At 36.8% G+C, this 15,734-nt stretch overlaps 1 protein-coding gene across 2 annotated transcripts; it reads right to left on the bottom strand.

Annotated features, from left to right (window-relative positions):
• Positions 1-967: 967 nt before the first annotated feature.
• Positions 968-14,891, bottom strand: LOC111588016 (alpha-1,3-galactosyltransferase 2). 2 transcript variants are annotated; one of them, XM_023298113.3, is made up of 6 exons: positions 14,662-14,891; positions 9,999-10,095; positions 9,774-9,863; positions 9,322-9,417; positions 4,503-4,640; positions 968-4,341 (listed from the first exon to the last, which is right to left on the bottom strand). In XM_023298113.3, the coding sequence occupies exons 2-6, from the start codon at positions 10,001-10,003 to the stop codon at positions 3,657-3,659; spliced, it is 1,014 nt and encodes a 337-aa protein (XP_023153881.1). In that variant the 5' UTR covers positions 10,004-10,095; positions 14,662-14,891; the 3' UTR covers positions 968-3,656. The 2 variants fall into 2 exon arrangements, with proteins under 2 accessions (XP_023153881.1, XP_035798740.1); XM_035942847.2 differs by lacking the exon at positions 9,999-10,095.
• Positions 14,892-15,734: the final 843 nt, after the last annotated feature.

Below are 15,734 nucleotides of genomic sequence, written 5' to 3'. Positions count from 1 at the left end.
GTTCGTCGTCCGTTAAAATAAACCAATCAGACCGAGCTCAGTTAGTGCTCACAGATAGATTTTACATCTATTTGCCAGCTCTGGTTTCACACTACTAAGTTAGAGTTTTATTTTTTCATAAGAATGAGTAAATTAATGAGAACTGAGCAAGTAAATTGGGGCTCAGTCTTGCATCCAACACTACTGCTGCACAACTCCAACATTTTTGAGGCATCATCAGTTAACCCTCGTGTCGTCCTGCGGGTAGAAATTGACCTGTTTTAAAGTTTGAAAATGTGGGGAAAAAAATATATTTTCACAGTGAAACTTCTGATGTCCACATTTTCAACATTCTTGGGAAATCTTTGAACATTTTTTGGTTAAAAAAAGAAATGTTAAAAATGTTTAAGAACATTCACAAAAAAATCAACCCAAATCCAGCGAAATTCGCTGGATTTTGGTTGATTTTTTTATGAATGTTCTTAAAGAAAATATTAGAAGTTTTACTGATATATGTCTAATCACTTTAGATAATTTTATGATTTTTTTTTAGAAGATTTTTACTCATTTTTTCGAAAATATTTGCAAGAATGTTCTTGCCAAATTTGGGTTTTTTTTTTTTTAAATAAAACTTTTAAGGGAAACTTTTATGGAATTATTGGAATTTTCTTCCTGAAGGTTTTGCAAATTTTCAGAAATTTGGGGAATTTTTTTGCTGAATTTTTTGATTTTTTTCAGACAAGGAAACCATATTTTTTGGTGCCCGTAAATGAGGACAGCAGGAAAGTTAAAAAAGCGTCAGAAAAAACATTTCAGAAGCAACATTTTCCTCGTATTGCAGCTTTACCAGTGCAGCCAGGATCATCCAGTATCCTGTGAAGAGGTCAGACCTTCAACTTCATGGTTCTCTGAGACTTTCCTGCATTATTTACGGTCATATCAATGTAAATGTTGGCTTGTTTTTAAAAGAAACCTCTCTGGCACAAGGTGCTGATTCTCAGATATTGTATTTTTTCCTTGAAAGAATCTTACAAATATATAATAAAAAAAAACAAACACTGCTAATTGCATTGCAGAAAAGCAATCAATGCAAGTATAAAAAATTCTCGACTAGCAAAATCTGCTGCTTTAAGAATGCCACCCTTGCATCTCCCACAGAGAGCTCAACGACGCCCTGCACACATGTAATCTTGTAAAGTTTCAGCACAAGATAAGTTTATGCACATTTGTAATTAAAAATGTACAACACACAACAGTACAGTAATATGAATATAAGAGAAAGCTTGTAATTTTGAACATCACCAGTTCATATTAAGTTCTCCTGAGTGAAACCTGACAAGAACTATTCAAAATTAACAACAGTGTAAAACACACGAATATAAAACCGAACAAGCGAATCAAACTTTTTGAATGGCAAATGGACAATAAAACAAAGATGCAACCAGCAAAAATTACCAGGAGCCCCAAGGTAAAAAAGAAAAAAAACCCTGGAATTATCTGCAGCCAGAACTGTCTTGTCATTGTCAATGCAAAATGTGAAGTAAACAAATTCAAATATTCAAATGGTGAAAATTTGACAGTCTAATCAACTGAGCTTAAAACCTGCGGTTAATGTTTCATGTATACGTCTGAGTGTTTTATTGGATCATATTTCTCAGTTCACAGGCTCCTACTCAAGTTTTTACAGGGTTCAAAAACTGGACTAGACAGGGTTTATTTTAACATGTTATCCCCCCACATTTTTATATTTTTTTAAATGCTCAGATTTGACGTCATGGATAATATATATTCACCTGAAATTCATAAAGGCTTATTATTGGGCATTTTACTTTTTTTTTTTTTAAACACTGTGGATACAAATTTAGAAAAAGCAAGTTGCTTCACGGGAAAGGAAATACGAATGAGCCATTTTACTAATTCATAGAAAATTCCCTGTCACCTTTCATCATTTACGCCACTGCAGCTTCAGGCTCAATACGTATCGTCTGTACAGAAAGGGAGAAATGTGGAGGAAGCTGATGGACGGATACATAAATATAACTTGAATCAACTAGTATAGACAGTTAACATCTAAAAAATAATACACATCAACTTTGATATTCTTTGAACACACAAATTAACAAGAAGGCAATTCAAGTCATAACTGTAATATAGTTTAAAAAATGAATCAAATTAATCAAATAACATGACTACTTAAAGAGTCATGAAGCTGTGCAGTATGCCTCATTACGGCTTTCAGTCATCGGTATATTTAAACACGTGCATCACTTTGTATGCAGTTATGGTGAAGCAAATGTGGCATTTGCATGCCAAATGACAAATGAAAAATAACTCCTCTGTAAAGGCAGCTGGTTTATGAAAGACGCTGTCACTACAGTAGAAGAACCCACGCCTACAGATGAGTAAACCAACTCTGCAAAAGAAAGAAAAAGATCAAGGGAGCACGGGAACCTGGAAAAATGATGTCTGTCATAGTTCATGCCATTAATTAAATACAGCATAACAATATTCAGCCTCTTTGGAAGTTTTTCCATTTTACTGCTTTTCCACAAGGTCAATTTAATTGGGCTTTTTGACAAGAAAGTGATGTCAAACAACTGAAAATATAAAATGTAAAATAAGTAACTGCATAAGTATTCGCAGCCTTTAAAGTGATTCACTTTATTCGACACTTGCTGCTAAAAGTCACACAATTCGTGAAACAGAGATTATCTGAGAGATAGTAGTAGTAATTGGACGCATGTATCTGGATGGTCTAGTACTCCCCACACCCTGAAGACAAGTTAACATTTCAAGCAACTTCATGAGAAGGTTACTGAAACTATAAGCCGGGGGTGGACACAAGAACATGTTGAAGTTTGTGAATATTCCTTACAGTAAAGTTAAATTCATCAATGAGGAGCGCAATTAATATACAACGCATTTATATGGCACAAAAACTGAGTGACCGCTCAAGAAAGAAAATAATGAGGGAGGCCACCAAGACACCTATGACTCCTGATGAGGTCAAATTTGAGCTTTTTGGCCATCAGACTCGATACCAAACACATGATGAGAAACACACCCTAAAGCATGGTGGTGGCAGTATCATGATGTCTGTATGGTTCTTGGCAGTAGGCCCTGGAGAGTTTGTAAAGGTAAAGGACAGAATAAATGCAGAAAGTATAATAAAAATCCTGGATAAACCCAATACAAGAAAACATTGGACTTGGGAGAGGATTTGTTTCCTAGCCAGACATTGGCCTGCAGTATATGGTCATGACTACACAGAAGTGGTTTCAAGACAACAAAGTGGAAGTTCTGCAGTGACCTTAATCCAATTCAGAATTTGTGACTGGACTTATCACTATCCCAGTGCAACCAGACCGTTTTGCAAAGAACTGGGTAAAATGTGTCCAGATGTGCAGGGCTGACTGAGACACAGCTGTAATTGTGGCCAAACTTACACAATCACTTATTTTACATTAGATTTTTTTAATTGGTTGACATTAATTTGTGTAAAACTGTTTTCACTGAGACATGAAAAGCTCTTTTTTGTAAATTCTTGTCAGAAAGTCAAATTGACCACGATTCAGCGTTAAAAAGCAACAAAAGGAGAAAACTTCCAAATGGGGGTGAATACTTTTTATAGGCACTGTACAGTAGGTGATTTGGCACATTTCTCCATGTAAAACACACTAAGGAGTGCGCAGTGTATCATAATGTTTTGGTGCCCACAGTAGTCGAGTGACTCGAATGTCACTTCTGTAACCGATACTGGTGTCCCAGCAGTACTCTGGCGAAAGCACCCTGCTTGGTTTGTGAAGCCAAAAGTACTTGTTTAGATGACTCTCATCGTGCCACAAAGCCTCCACATTGTTTTGTTTATCCTCCATGATGTTTTGGTAGCAGGCCTCAGTCAGGGCTTTTACACTTTTCCACGAGCCGCCAAAGACCGCGGCGTGGTAGTAGAAATCTCCAGTTCCCATGTACGATTTGGACTTCGGGTTGCGGTCGTAGGTGAAGAGCTTCTTTGGAATGCGGTAGTAGTAGGCGTGGAGCAGAGCCACAGAGTCTCCCAGAGCCTCAGAACCAAATCTCCCAGAAAACACCTGATCCACATCAAAGCAGAAGACGTGCGTGCAGTGGTGGCGAATGTCCGACTCTATCACATCTAATATCGTCTTCATTCGCATCATAGAGATGTCCTGCCACCTGGAGTGTCGTTCCACTTTGATCACTTGCAGGCTTCGCTCAGGACCAAGCCTGATTTCTGGCACTTTCTCTGGCATGTCTGTAAATACATAGTACGACACGGGCAAACCCAACATGAAGTGTTGCTCTGATGAGTTCAGGAAGACCTCAAGATATTCCTCTAGGTACCTTTGATGGTAGTGGAGACAAGAGCAGTTTCATGTTTTAATTTCCCACCTTAAAAGTGACCACAGTTCTGCATACATTCACTAAATGAATGGAAGATGAGATATCAGGGTGTGTTTAGGGATGACAACCCTGAATCTCACTGTATTAATGTGAACACAAACCTGCCCACTGCAAACACAGTCAAAGCGACCGAGGTTCCCTCCTTTTTGTGCATCTGGTCATAAAGATCAGGATCAAACATCCCCTCCCAGATGATGGGAGCTTTCCAAGATGTGCATGTTTGGACGTCACGTCTAGACCTGAAACAGAGAAAGACTGTTTAAAGTTTAAACACACGTATCTGGTTTCAGCTGGTGACTTCCATGGATTCTATAGTGACTGCGCCATCCTTTTGAAGAAGCGGAATTCATTGCAACTAGTTTTGTTTCAGTGTTCTTTTTTTGCATTCTCTGAGCCAGGCGTCCCTATACCGCAGCTCAGGACAACAACCCACCATCCAACATGCACTAAATCAACCAAAATACTTCATACATATCTCAGGTTTTACTCCTGTACTCATGCTGGGAGAGCTTAGGCAGAAACTATCTGAAAGATTTATGGGCCAAAATGCTATTTAAAAAAAAAAAAAAAAGTGGCAAAGAGACCTGGAACACGATAGCAAAACAACATGCAGCAATATTGGGCCATTCCATCTCAGGGAAACATGAAAATGAGTGTGTAACTACCACTAAAAGAGCATGTTTAAAGTGTGCCAGAGTTTTAGTGAAAAATTACAGAGAACCAAGTTTAGTGCAAATACAGTTAATGGCACCTTTCATATGGGAGGTAGATGAACAATGCAGGGAAGAAATACAAACATACATATACAGTATCATCAGTTTCTTTGAACAATTTGTGCTCAACCATCTCTCATTTGTCTGGAATTTTTATGGCAGAAAATGTGGATTTTTATGAAAATAACATACTTGATATATTAGCTTGATATATCAAGTACTTTCCAAGGTACTTAAAAAAGCTGCCTGTCCTATTTAAAAGTGTTTTTTTTCTCACACATTGAAACTTGAGGTTCTTTTTGGTTGACAATATCTCAGGAACTATTGAAGATAGAGGCCTGACATTTTCATTATTTCTTACCATTAATCCAGAATCTGTAATACTGGACAAGTAGAACAAATAATGTCTGATAATGTTTTGTAATATACGAGTTGAAATGTGAAAAAATAAACACTCATGACAAGTCCCATGTCTGAACGCACATTAACAAAAACATTGACAATGCAGAAGTCAACTAGTAATATTAACAATAATACAAACAAAACATAGAATACTTTAAATAGAAAATATTTGGTCCCGAAAATGAAAAAAATAGCTAGCTTCATTCAGTTTTGATAATTGAGCAGGTAAGACAAGCTGTACTGCAAAAAACCCCAAAAATACCGCAAGTTAGCCTGATTCAAGTAAAAGTTCTGTAGTTTAAAAATGGTCTCAAGCTAGAACTAAGAAAAGGTTCTTAATAGTTCCTGAGATGTTGTCATCTAAACATAGCCTCAAATTTCAATATACAAATAAAAGCTGGCAATTTAAAAAAAAAGAAAAATCTTAGAAAGTATTGGACACATCAATCTAAAATTTCAAAGACGCAACTTTTAAAATCCATTGTTTATGATATGAAAAAAAGTTTCAAGCGAAGATTGAAAAACCCAACTGTCTTTGAAATGATTCATCTATTTTTGCATGAACTAAGAATCCATTACACTAAAGAGCATCTTCATCGCTTGGATATGGAGTGCATCACCTTAAAAAGTAAAAGGAAAAATAAACTCCAGTAATACAGTTTAAGTCAAAAGTTTAACCCTTGTGGCGTCCTGCAGGTCAAATTGACCCGTTTTAAAGTTTGAAAATGTGGAAAAAAATATATATATTTTCACAGTGAAACTTCTGATGTCCATATTTTCAAAATTTCTGGGAAATCTTTGGACATTTTTTGGTGGAAAAAAAGAAATGTTAAAAATGTTTCTTAAGAACATTCATTCATTTAAAAAAAAAAAAAAAAATCAACCAAAATCCAGCGAATTTCGCTGGATTTTGGTTGATTTTTTTGTGAATGTTCTTAAAGAAAATATTAAAAGTTTTACTGATATATATGTAATCACTTTAGATATTTTCAGGATTTTTTTTGGAAGATTTTTACTCATTTTTACAATATTTACAAAAATGTTCTTGGCAAATTTGGGAGATTTTTTTTAAATAAAACTTTTAAGGGAAACATTTAAGGAATTATTGGAATTTTCTTCCTGGAGGTTTTGCAAATTTTCAGAAATTTGGGGAATTTTTTTGCTGAATTTTTGGATTTTTTTCAAACAAGGAAACTATATTTTTTGGTGCCTGTAAATGAGGACAACAGGAAGGTTAAACGTGGACTCCACATCAGATGTTCAGTGAGCCACTGCCATCGCTACGTTTATTTACATATTATTTTATTCCAGTAATTTTATGAGTTACATTTGCATGAAGCCTGTAATTGAACCAAATGGATAATAAAAATTAGGAAGAGATTTATTTCAAATGCAGCCAATTTATAAATATTCAATCTGTAAATAATGTTACTGTTATTTAATCACTTCTCATTATGTTACTATTATTTAAAGTCATTGCAAAGTGCAGTTAGGCTTTTGATAACTCGGTAATGACACTGGATTTGCTTGAGCAAATATACAAATAATGTAAACGATGCCTACATCCTGGTGTTTAAGCAGAGAATAAACAAGACAAATAAAAGGACGTTGTCTCTAAAGCTACAGGGATCTTTTTCATTACAACAGAGAGGAAATACTTAAAAAACACAACTTAAAAAAAACACTTCAACTTCAAACTTGTGGTACAGCAGTAGACGTTCCTGGGGGTGGATTATAGAGCCAAATATCTACAAGGAGAATGAAAACAAACAAAGACTTATAGAAGGACCTGATGACGGCGGGAACAGAAGTGCAAACAACAGCTTGACTCAAACAGAACAAAACAAGCAAAGACTTCTGACCCAGAAACGCTGCCGCAGTCCAATTCTTGACCGAAAAGGACATAAATATTGATCTGAAAATGCAAGAAAAAGCGTGGATAGACATGCAGAGTCTTGTGTGTCTGTTTTACAGAGCAATGAGAGTGAACTGATCAGCGGTACGTCTGTAAAAAGGGCATGAAGGAGCATCAGTGGAGGCGTTTTACTGCTGCAGGAACGGCAACAGTTGATGCTGGGATTGTGCATCAGCAGCCGCTTTGGAGGTGAATGTGGTTTACCTCAGAGCACAAACTGAAGCTTGGTAATTATTGGACTTTCTAGCGAGACCGTCCAGGGATAGTTTTGCACCCTGACGGTTCCTGGAACCTTCTGGAGTAGCTGCATTTGAAGCCGACTGAAAAACCTCGGTGGGATTTAAAGAAATCCACTGTAGCACGGAAAACAAGGAGGGTTGAACAATGCTGTAAAGTTCAGAAAATCTGCACCAGGCATCAGAAACTAAGGGAAACATTTAGTGGAGGTCATACAAAAAAGAATATAACTGTGAATACATTATTAAACTTCCTGTCACTTTTCACTGAGCCTTTGGTTCATGTGTTTCCTTTACATGTTATTTCCATCTTGCATGTTGTCCTTTCATTGTCTGTCTTTCATAAAGCTTCATCCGGCAATGAAATGAGCAGCGCATGTCTTGATTTTATATTTTTTAAACAAAGCAGAATGTAGTTTGTTATTCATGAGTTTAGTCTGCTGATGGTCTGAACAGCTTAGAATAGAATAGAATAGAATAGAATAGAATAGAATAGAATAGAATAGAATAGAATAGAATAGAATAGAATAGAATAGAATAGAATAGAATAGAATAGAATAGAATATCCTTTATTAGTCCCACAAGGGGAAATTTGTAATGTCACAGCAGCAAAGTGACAGTAAGAAAAGCAAGAGAACACAACTATAAATTAATATATACACTATATACACAATATAAATGATAAAAATAAGAAAAAAGTGAGGGAACTCAGTGTTGCCTGAGTCAAACTGTTAATAGTTACAAAGGGAGAAAGAGGGAACAAAATGCCAAATGGTTCCAGTATTCGGATGAAACTACAAAACTGCCCTGTGTAAATATTCTACAACGTTCTGCTGCAACACCTCGAGTGTTATCACCGAGCCACCAGCACAGCTCTGACTGTGGCTACTTTATTGACCAAGTCATTAGTATGAGATTATGTGTTTCTTATTCAAACAAATGAAAGCTGTGTCCTTTCACAGCAGGTCTCACACTAAGCTTTATGCATTCTAGGAAGTACATTTTACATCTGAACTGAATATAGAATTTTAACAAAACAAGTTGACAAGACAGTTTCTGTGATTGATTCTTTTCTTTTCTATTTAACTTTGCTTAAGAGTGAATTTATCTGTAAACCTCAGTTGAAATAAAACAGCCATTAATTTAACAACTCAAATAATTACAATACTGAGATTTCTGTGAGTTGTTTAAATATCATTTCAGGTTGTAACATGTCGCCTCATGTCAGTAGACAGATTTTTTGCAGCACATTCCATCAGTAAGATCAGTCTTAATGCAGATAAAACAGTGTAAAATACACAGCATGGTGGCAGGCAAGCTAATAAGAATGGCAGAATTGCTATTATGGTGGTGACTACACCACCATAATAGCAAAATATACAAGTCCTTCACCACAGATTAGCCAACAGGTTATTTTTGTTTTTTATCGTTCTACACCCTGAACTTGACCTCAAGCGACTGGAGTGGAGCCAAGACCACAAACTTGCCATCAGTGAGCAAACATCTTTTCAGCACTTCTTTCTTTGTTTGTAGGTACTTTGGTTTCCCTGAAAACCTGTGGCTTTTCAATGAGGAAGACTGGTTTATGTTCAGTGTGCAGGGAAGCGCTGGTGAGGAAGAGGAAGCAGCGCAACATAAAACTTAATGTTCTTACCAAAGGTCTAAGGTGGCATCGACACTGTTGTCCAGATTCAGCATCTTTCCACTTTCTAAAGAGCACTTGTCCATTGGCAACAGACCTATTAAAAGTCTGACATCAAAAACATGTGACAGTGTTAAAAAACAACAACAATTCAATCGTACTAGCTGTGTAGTTCAACAGTCCTGCAGTAAATCAAACGTTCGTGACGATTATAATGCTCGGTTTTAGAGGAAACAAGCTGTTTAAGAGAAATGAGTCTTGATGATGTAGTTTTTGGTGTCACTGAACTGTTAAAAAAAACAGTCAGCATCACCACAATTTATACACCACGTCCAAAACGTACGATCCCACTGTTGAATCAACAAGGCTCTTCTGCAACACTGTTCAGCATTTAGCTGCTTTAAACCGCCGCTGAGCAAACGGTACGACTCTGGTAATTTAATACTGACTTGTTTGCTGCTCACCTTAGAGATGGAGAAGTGAAGTAGAAAACTCCGAGCATGATCGGGAAGCAAAGCACACATTTCAAAATACTCTTGGTCTTCTGAATGTATCTGCAGGAATCAGAAAAGCTGATTGTTAATTCAAACAATTAAGCAAGACCAAGTGTTTTTGAGCATGTATAGTCATGTGTTATCATAGAGAAAACAATAAAGATGGATTCTGAATATATATATATATATAGTTACCCCATAGTTGAAAAATGCCGGTGTTCAGTTTCAGCGGACCATGAGTCTTTTCAAAGACATTGAAAGCAGTCAGAGGTTCATTGATGAAACGGCAGCTCTGAGATAAAAGGAAGAGGTGTGTCACACCTTTTCTAAATGTTTACTGGCTCACTGGGGGGTGGCAGGTGTAAAATTTCACAGTGAAAACTTTCACATTTTCAATATTTTTTGGGAAATTTTTGAACATTTTTTGGTGGAAAAAAAAGAAATATCAAAAAAAAATGTTTCTTCAAGAACATTCACAAAAAAAAATCAACCAAAATCCAGCAAAAGTCGATGAATTTTGGTCGATTTTTTTGTGAATGTTCTTAAAGAAAATATTAGAAGTTTTACTGATATATATAGAATCACTTTAGATATTTTTAAGATTTTTTTTGGAAGATTTTTACTCATTTCTTGAAAACATTTACAAGAATTTTCTTGCCAAATTTGGGGGATTTTTTTTAAAAAATAAAACTTTTAAGGGAAACTTTTAAGGAATTATTGGAATTTTCTTCCTGAAGGTTTTGCAAATTTTCAGAAATTTGGAGAATTTCTATTGCTGGATTTTTTTTAGACAAGGAAACAATATTTTTTGGTGCCCGTAAATGAAGACAACAGGAGGCTTAAACTGAAAACTATCAAAAATGCCTAAAATTTGCCAGGGAGCACCAACGCTGGACTGTAGAAGACTGGAGGAAGGTATTCTAGACCAGGGGTGTCAAACATGTGGCCTGCGGGCCAAAACCGGCCTGCCAGAGGGTCTAATCCGGACAACTTTGCAAAGGGTAAAAATTACAGAGAAGACATTAACTGCAATTTGTAAATTTGTAAAACTGTAAATTTAAAATCATTTCCAGACCTCAACAAGTTGTTTTGATCATAAAGTAAAATATTACATCGCTCGTTGTTCTTTTGTCATTCTGCGTCTCATTTTTGTCATATTTTATTGTTTTTTGTCTGACTTTTGTCATTTATCTCATGTTTTTGTCAATTTGTGTTTCTTTTTTGTCTCGTTTGTGTTTTCAGTCTTATTTTTGTCATTATCTGTTTTGCTTTATTCGTTGTGTATCGTTTGTTCCGTTTTGTGTTTTTTTTTGTCTCACTTCTGTTGTTTGTCTACTTTTTTTGTTGTTTTGCTTCTCACTTTTGTCATTTTTAGTCTTGGTCACTTCATTTGTGTAATTTGTTGTCTCGTTTTTGTAGTATGTCCATTTTTCTGTCACTTTGTAACTTTTTTTGTCAATTTTTTGATGATGGCGGGAACAGAAGTGCAAACAACAGCTTGACTCAAACAGAACAAAACAAGCAAAGACTTCTGACCCAGAAACGCTGCCGCAGTCCAATTCTTGACCAAAAAGGACATAAATATTGATCTGAAAATGCAAGAAAAAGCGTGGATAGACATGCAGAGTCTTGTGTGTCTGTTTTACAGAGCAATGAGAGTGAACTGATCAGCGGTACGTCTGTAAAAAGGGCATGAAGGAGCATCAGTGGAGGCGCTTTACTGCTGCAGGAACGGCAACAGTTGATGCTGGGATTGTGCATCAGCAGCCGCTTTGGAGGTGAATGTGGTTTACCTCAGAGCACAAACTGAAGCTTGGTAATTATTGGACTTTCTAGCGAGACCGTCCAGGGATAGTTTTGCACCCTGACGGTTCCTGGAACTTTCCGGAGTAGCTGCATTTGAAGCCGACTGAAAAACCTCGGCGGGATTTAAAGAAATCCACTGTAGCACGGAAAACAAGGAGGGTTGAACAATGCTGTAAAGTTCAGAAAATCTGCACCAGGCATCAGAAACTAAGGGAAACATTTAGTGGAGGTCATACAAAAAAGAATATAACTGTGAATACATTATTAAACTTCCTGTCACTTTTCACTGAGCCTTTGGTTCATGTGTTTCCTTTACATGTTATTTCCATCTTGCATGTTGTCCTTTCATTGTCTGTCTTTCATAAAGCTTCATCCGGCAATGAAATGAGCAGCGCATGTCTTGATTTTATATTTTTTAAACAAAGCAGAATGTAGTTTGTTATTCATGAGTTTAGTCTGCTGATGGTCTGAACAGCTTTGAATAGAATAGAATAGAATAGAATAGAATAGAATAGAATAGAATAGAATAGAATAGAATAGAATAGAATAGAATAGAATAGAATAGAATATCCTTTATTAGTCCCACAAGGGGAAATTTGCAATGTCACAGCAGCAAAGTGACAGTAAGAAAAGCAAGAGAACACATAACGTCAAATACTAGATTGTTCAGTTCCAGACACCTTTGACTAAATGTTTTGTTCCTTTGTAGAAAGATTGTGATCTGTAAGTTGTAATGTGTAAATGAAAATCTGAGGCATAATATTGCTGATATCGAACCTTTTTTTTTTTTTTAGAAATTCCAGGCTGATCATAATGTTTTGTAAAAGATAATTCATTAAATGTGAACATTTTCAGACTGTACTTTTTTGCACTAAAACAAAAGGAAAAATTTGGAGTTGTGGTTATTTGTAGGTTACTCTGCTGTGATTTTACTGGTTCGGCCCACTTGAGATCAAATTGGGCTGAATGTGGGCCTGGACTTAAATGAGTTTGACACCCCTGTGCTAGACGGACCACTCCAGGACTGAACTCCTCAGTCAGCATCGTCGTGTTTACGTCCATAGAAAAGCTGGAGAATGTTTTAATGCTGGAGTCGCTGCATTGGGTCCATAAACCAAGAAGTCAATGATCCCAAGCATACTTCAAAGCTGTGCAGAGATTACTTGAACAAGAAAAAAGAATCTGGAGTACTGGAAAAGAATCTGAATCCTATTGAACAGATCTGGGATTTATTGAATTCAAAAACAGATCGCACAAAAGCTTCCTTCAAAGTTCTCTACCAGCAAAAAGTTTGGACACACCTTCTCATCCGATGGGTTTTATTGAATTATTTTCTACATTCCAGATTAATACTGAAGACGTCAAAGCTATAAAAGAACAAATATGGAATTATGTTGTAGACAAAAGGGCGTTAATCTTCAGTGATAACCTACAATGTAGAAAACAATAGAAATAAATAAAAAGCACTGAATGAGAAGGTGTGTCCAAACTTTTGACTGGTAGTGGAAGTCTCTGGGAACAGCTAGAAACTATCTGGAACTCAATAAGAAACGAGACTGTCCAAAAGTACAGAAAAATAATAGCAGCAAGAGTGCAAGCTGTTATCCAGGGTCAAAGGAGGTCATACAAAAGATTTTTGCTCAATCAGTGCTGACAAACGAATAAATGTTTCAATCAGATTCATCACCGGGTTGCTGTGGATTAATTTTGATTAATTACCATTAAATATCATTCATTTTTAAACTATAATAATTGCGTTTCTCATATACATTTCCTACCCAGATAGCCAAGGTGCTGTTTAGCCTCTTTCATTTGAAGTTTCTTGCTTTTGCCACCACCGGATCAACTGCCCATTTGCGCATGCGCGACGCTAAGTCTGCTTGGACAAACTGCCCGAAATGCGTTTCCAGAGACGTTTGAGTCTTTCTGCGCTACAGATCGGGTTAATTGCGCTAAAAACTTTAATCAGATTTATCATTAACGTGTTAATTTTCACTTTGTTTGCCTAATAAATAACAATACATGTTTTAGTTGGTTGTCTAATTAATTTGTTAAGCACTACGTCTTTTGCAATCTTAAATGAGCAACTCTTATCTGCTACCAAATATGCATAGAGGAACACTCCTATCATATAGCTGGGCATATCAAACCAAGAAAAATGGCTATCCTATGTTCGCCAGTAATGATGCTTTGTATAGGCAGGTGAGGTTTCAAAGCACAGACACGTGTGTTTAGAATTGCGTTTTTTTCTTAACTTACTGTACATTATTTTCCTCCAGATGGCCCAGTGCATTTTAAGAAGGAGCGTTTCTGCAGGTCCTTTATTCCAGCATCTGTCAGACTTTACAACACCGCCTTATAAACTGGTCTGTTACTGCTGCACTTCCCCCCCTTACATCTGCATACTGCTTAGTGCAATAAGTGTTTCAACCTCATCCTCATGTAAATAGTCTTCTTAAAAATATTTTTTAAAAACTCATCTTATGTGTGTATAATATTCTCCACGTTTTGCACTGTGTTTCTAATTTATTCTTGTACTGTCTTTATACTTTTTTCTCCTTTGGAGCTGCTGTAACGGTGAACTCTCCCCACTGTGGGATCAATAAGGTTTATCTTATCAAGTTTCTTTTGTTTTTCCCCCAGTAATGCTCTAAAATACTTTCTTGGTGTTTCCTCATTCTCTAAAGCTGGTCTAGAGTTTCATCATCAACGTTTGTGCTTGGTGAAAAAGTTAAGAAACCAAGAATTAGACAAATTCGTCGTTTTTTGGTTCAGTGATCTCAATAGCCCCATTAATTCCTTGTGCCTTCACAATCACATGTGGAAAGCGATCAGCTGCTGTCCAATTAAATTAGAAACTGCTGATTTTACCCTCTGTTAGTTTAGGGAGCCGGTAGTATGACTCATCCTGAGACCTGATATCGCACTAAAACCAGCTAAGCACATTTTAACTGTAAAAAAACACCATATATATTACATCATGTTCATTAAAGAGTGTGATCACAGCCTTAAAAAAATCTTAAAACTGAGATGAAACGGGCTAATAACCTACCTGTGGGTGACTTGCAAGTATCCACAACTCGTCCCATATAAATCCTCAGGTAGGCAATTGGACGCGCGTAAATTTTATCCCGAGTGTCGCCGTGAGCAGCTGAAGACGCAGCGTCCCCAAAGGGAGCAGCACAAAGGGAGTGGCCCCTTACAGAGGTATTTACCTTAAAGGTACAGCGTGAACGGCTCTGCTTGGCTGCAGCCTGACATCGATGGTTGTCTATGTACCTGGACTGCAGCAGCAACTGTTACTGTGGCACTGGACACTACTGCTGCGCCAACAGATGAATTTATTTAGTCACGAGTCCCATGTGTCCTTATTCATCATGCACTTGACTGTTATGAGATGCCTGATGCATGACAAGTTAGAGTCAGAAAAGAAATCAAACTAAAGAGAGAAAATGCTTTTTCAAAAAGTAAAATTTAGTTGGAGAAAAAAAAGTCGACTGACTTTACGCACAATCGCTTAAATTCAAACACAAAATATGATCACGTGTCAGGACCCCGGAAGTGAAAAATGCATAAAAAACATGTAGATTCACGACCATTTTTAAAAAATCCCTGAGAACAGAAACGCACTTCCTTTGGTCAGATTCACAAAGCTGTCAGCGCGTCTTGTCCTGTTTGTAAAAAATCTCCATCACCGTTAAAACACGCTCACATCCACGAGCCTGATCTCCACAGTTAAATAGTAATAGATGTAAATGCGCCCTTCTTCTTTTTTTATAAGCATTCTTCCTCTCAGTCAGTTAATTACATTAACAGCGAAAGGCTGAGCTGTCTTTACGCGGGAACCATTACGCACGGCTCAGGGATCATTTGTGCATCACATGGAGCTAAAAAATAATAAAGCAATCGCACACAGTTTCATTAGATGTGGACGGTGTAGGAAGCGTTTTAATAGCGCCATTAAGAGATTAAAAAAAAAACCAAAACAAAACACAAATGTTTTCTCACAGTGCCAAACTGTGTTTGTTGTTGTTCTAAAATTTAGATTTTCTGGCCTGCATTAGAATCCCACTGACAGGTGGAATAAAGGGAGCGGACTAAACTGAGTGGACAAATCCTATTCTC

Source organism: Amphiprion ocellaris, chromosome 5, assembly GCF_022539595.1.
Source record: "Amphiprion ocellaris isolate individual 3 ecotype Okinawa chromosome 5, ASM2253959v1, whole genome shotgun sequence".
In the NCBI taxonomy this organism is placed as follows: domain Eukaryota; kingdom Metazoa; phylum Chordata; class Actinopteri; family Pomacentridae; genus Amphiprion; species Amphiprion ocellaris.
The sequence above is the reverse complement of the archived record's forward strand: the minus strand, read 5'-3'. Positions and strand labels throughout refer to the sequence as shown.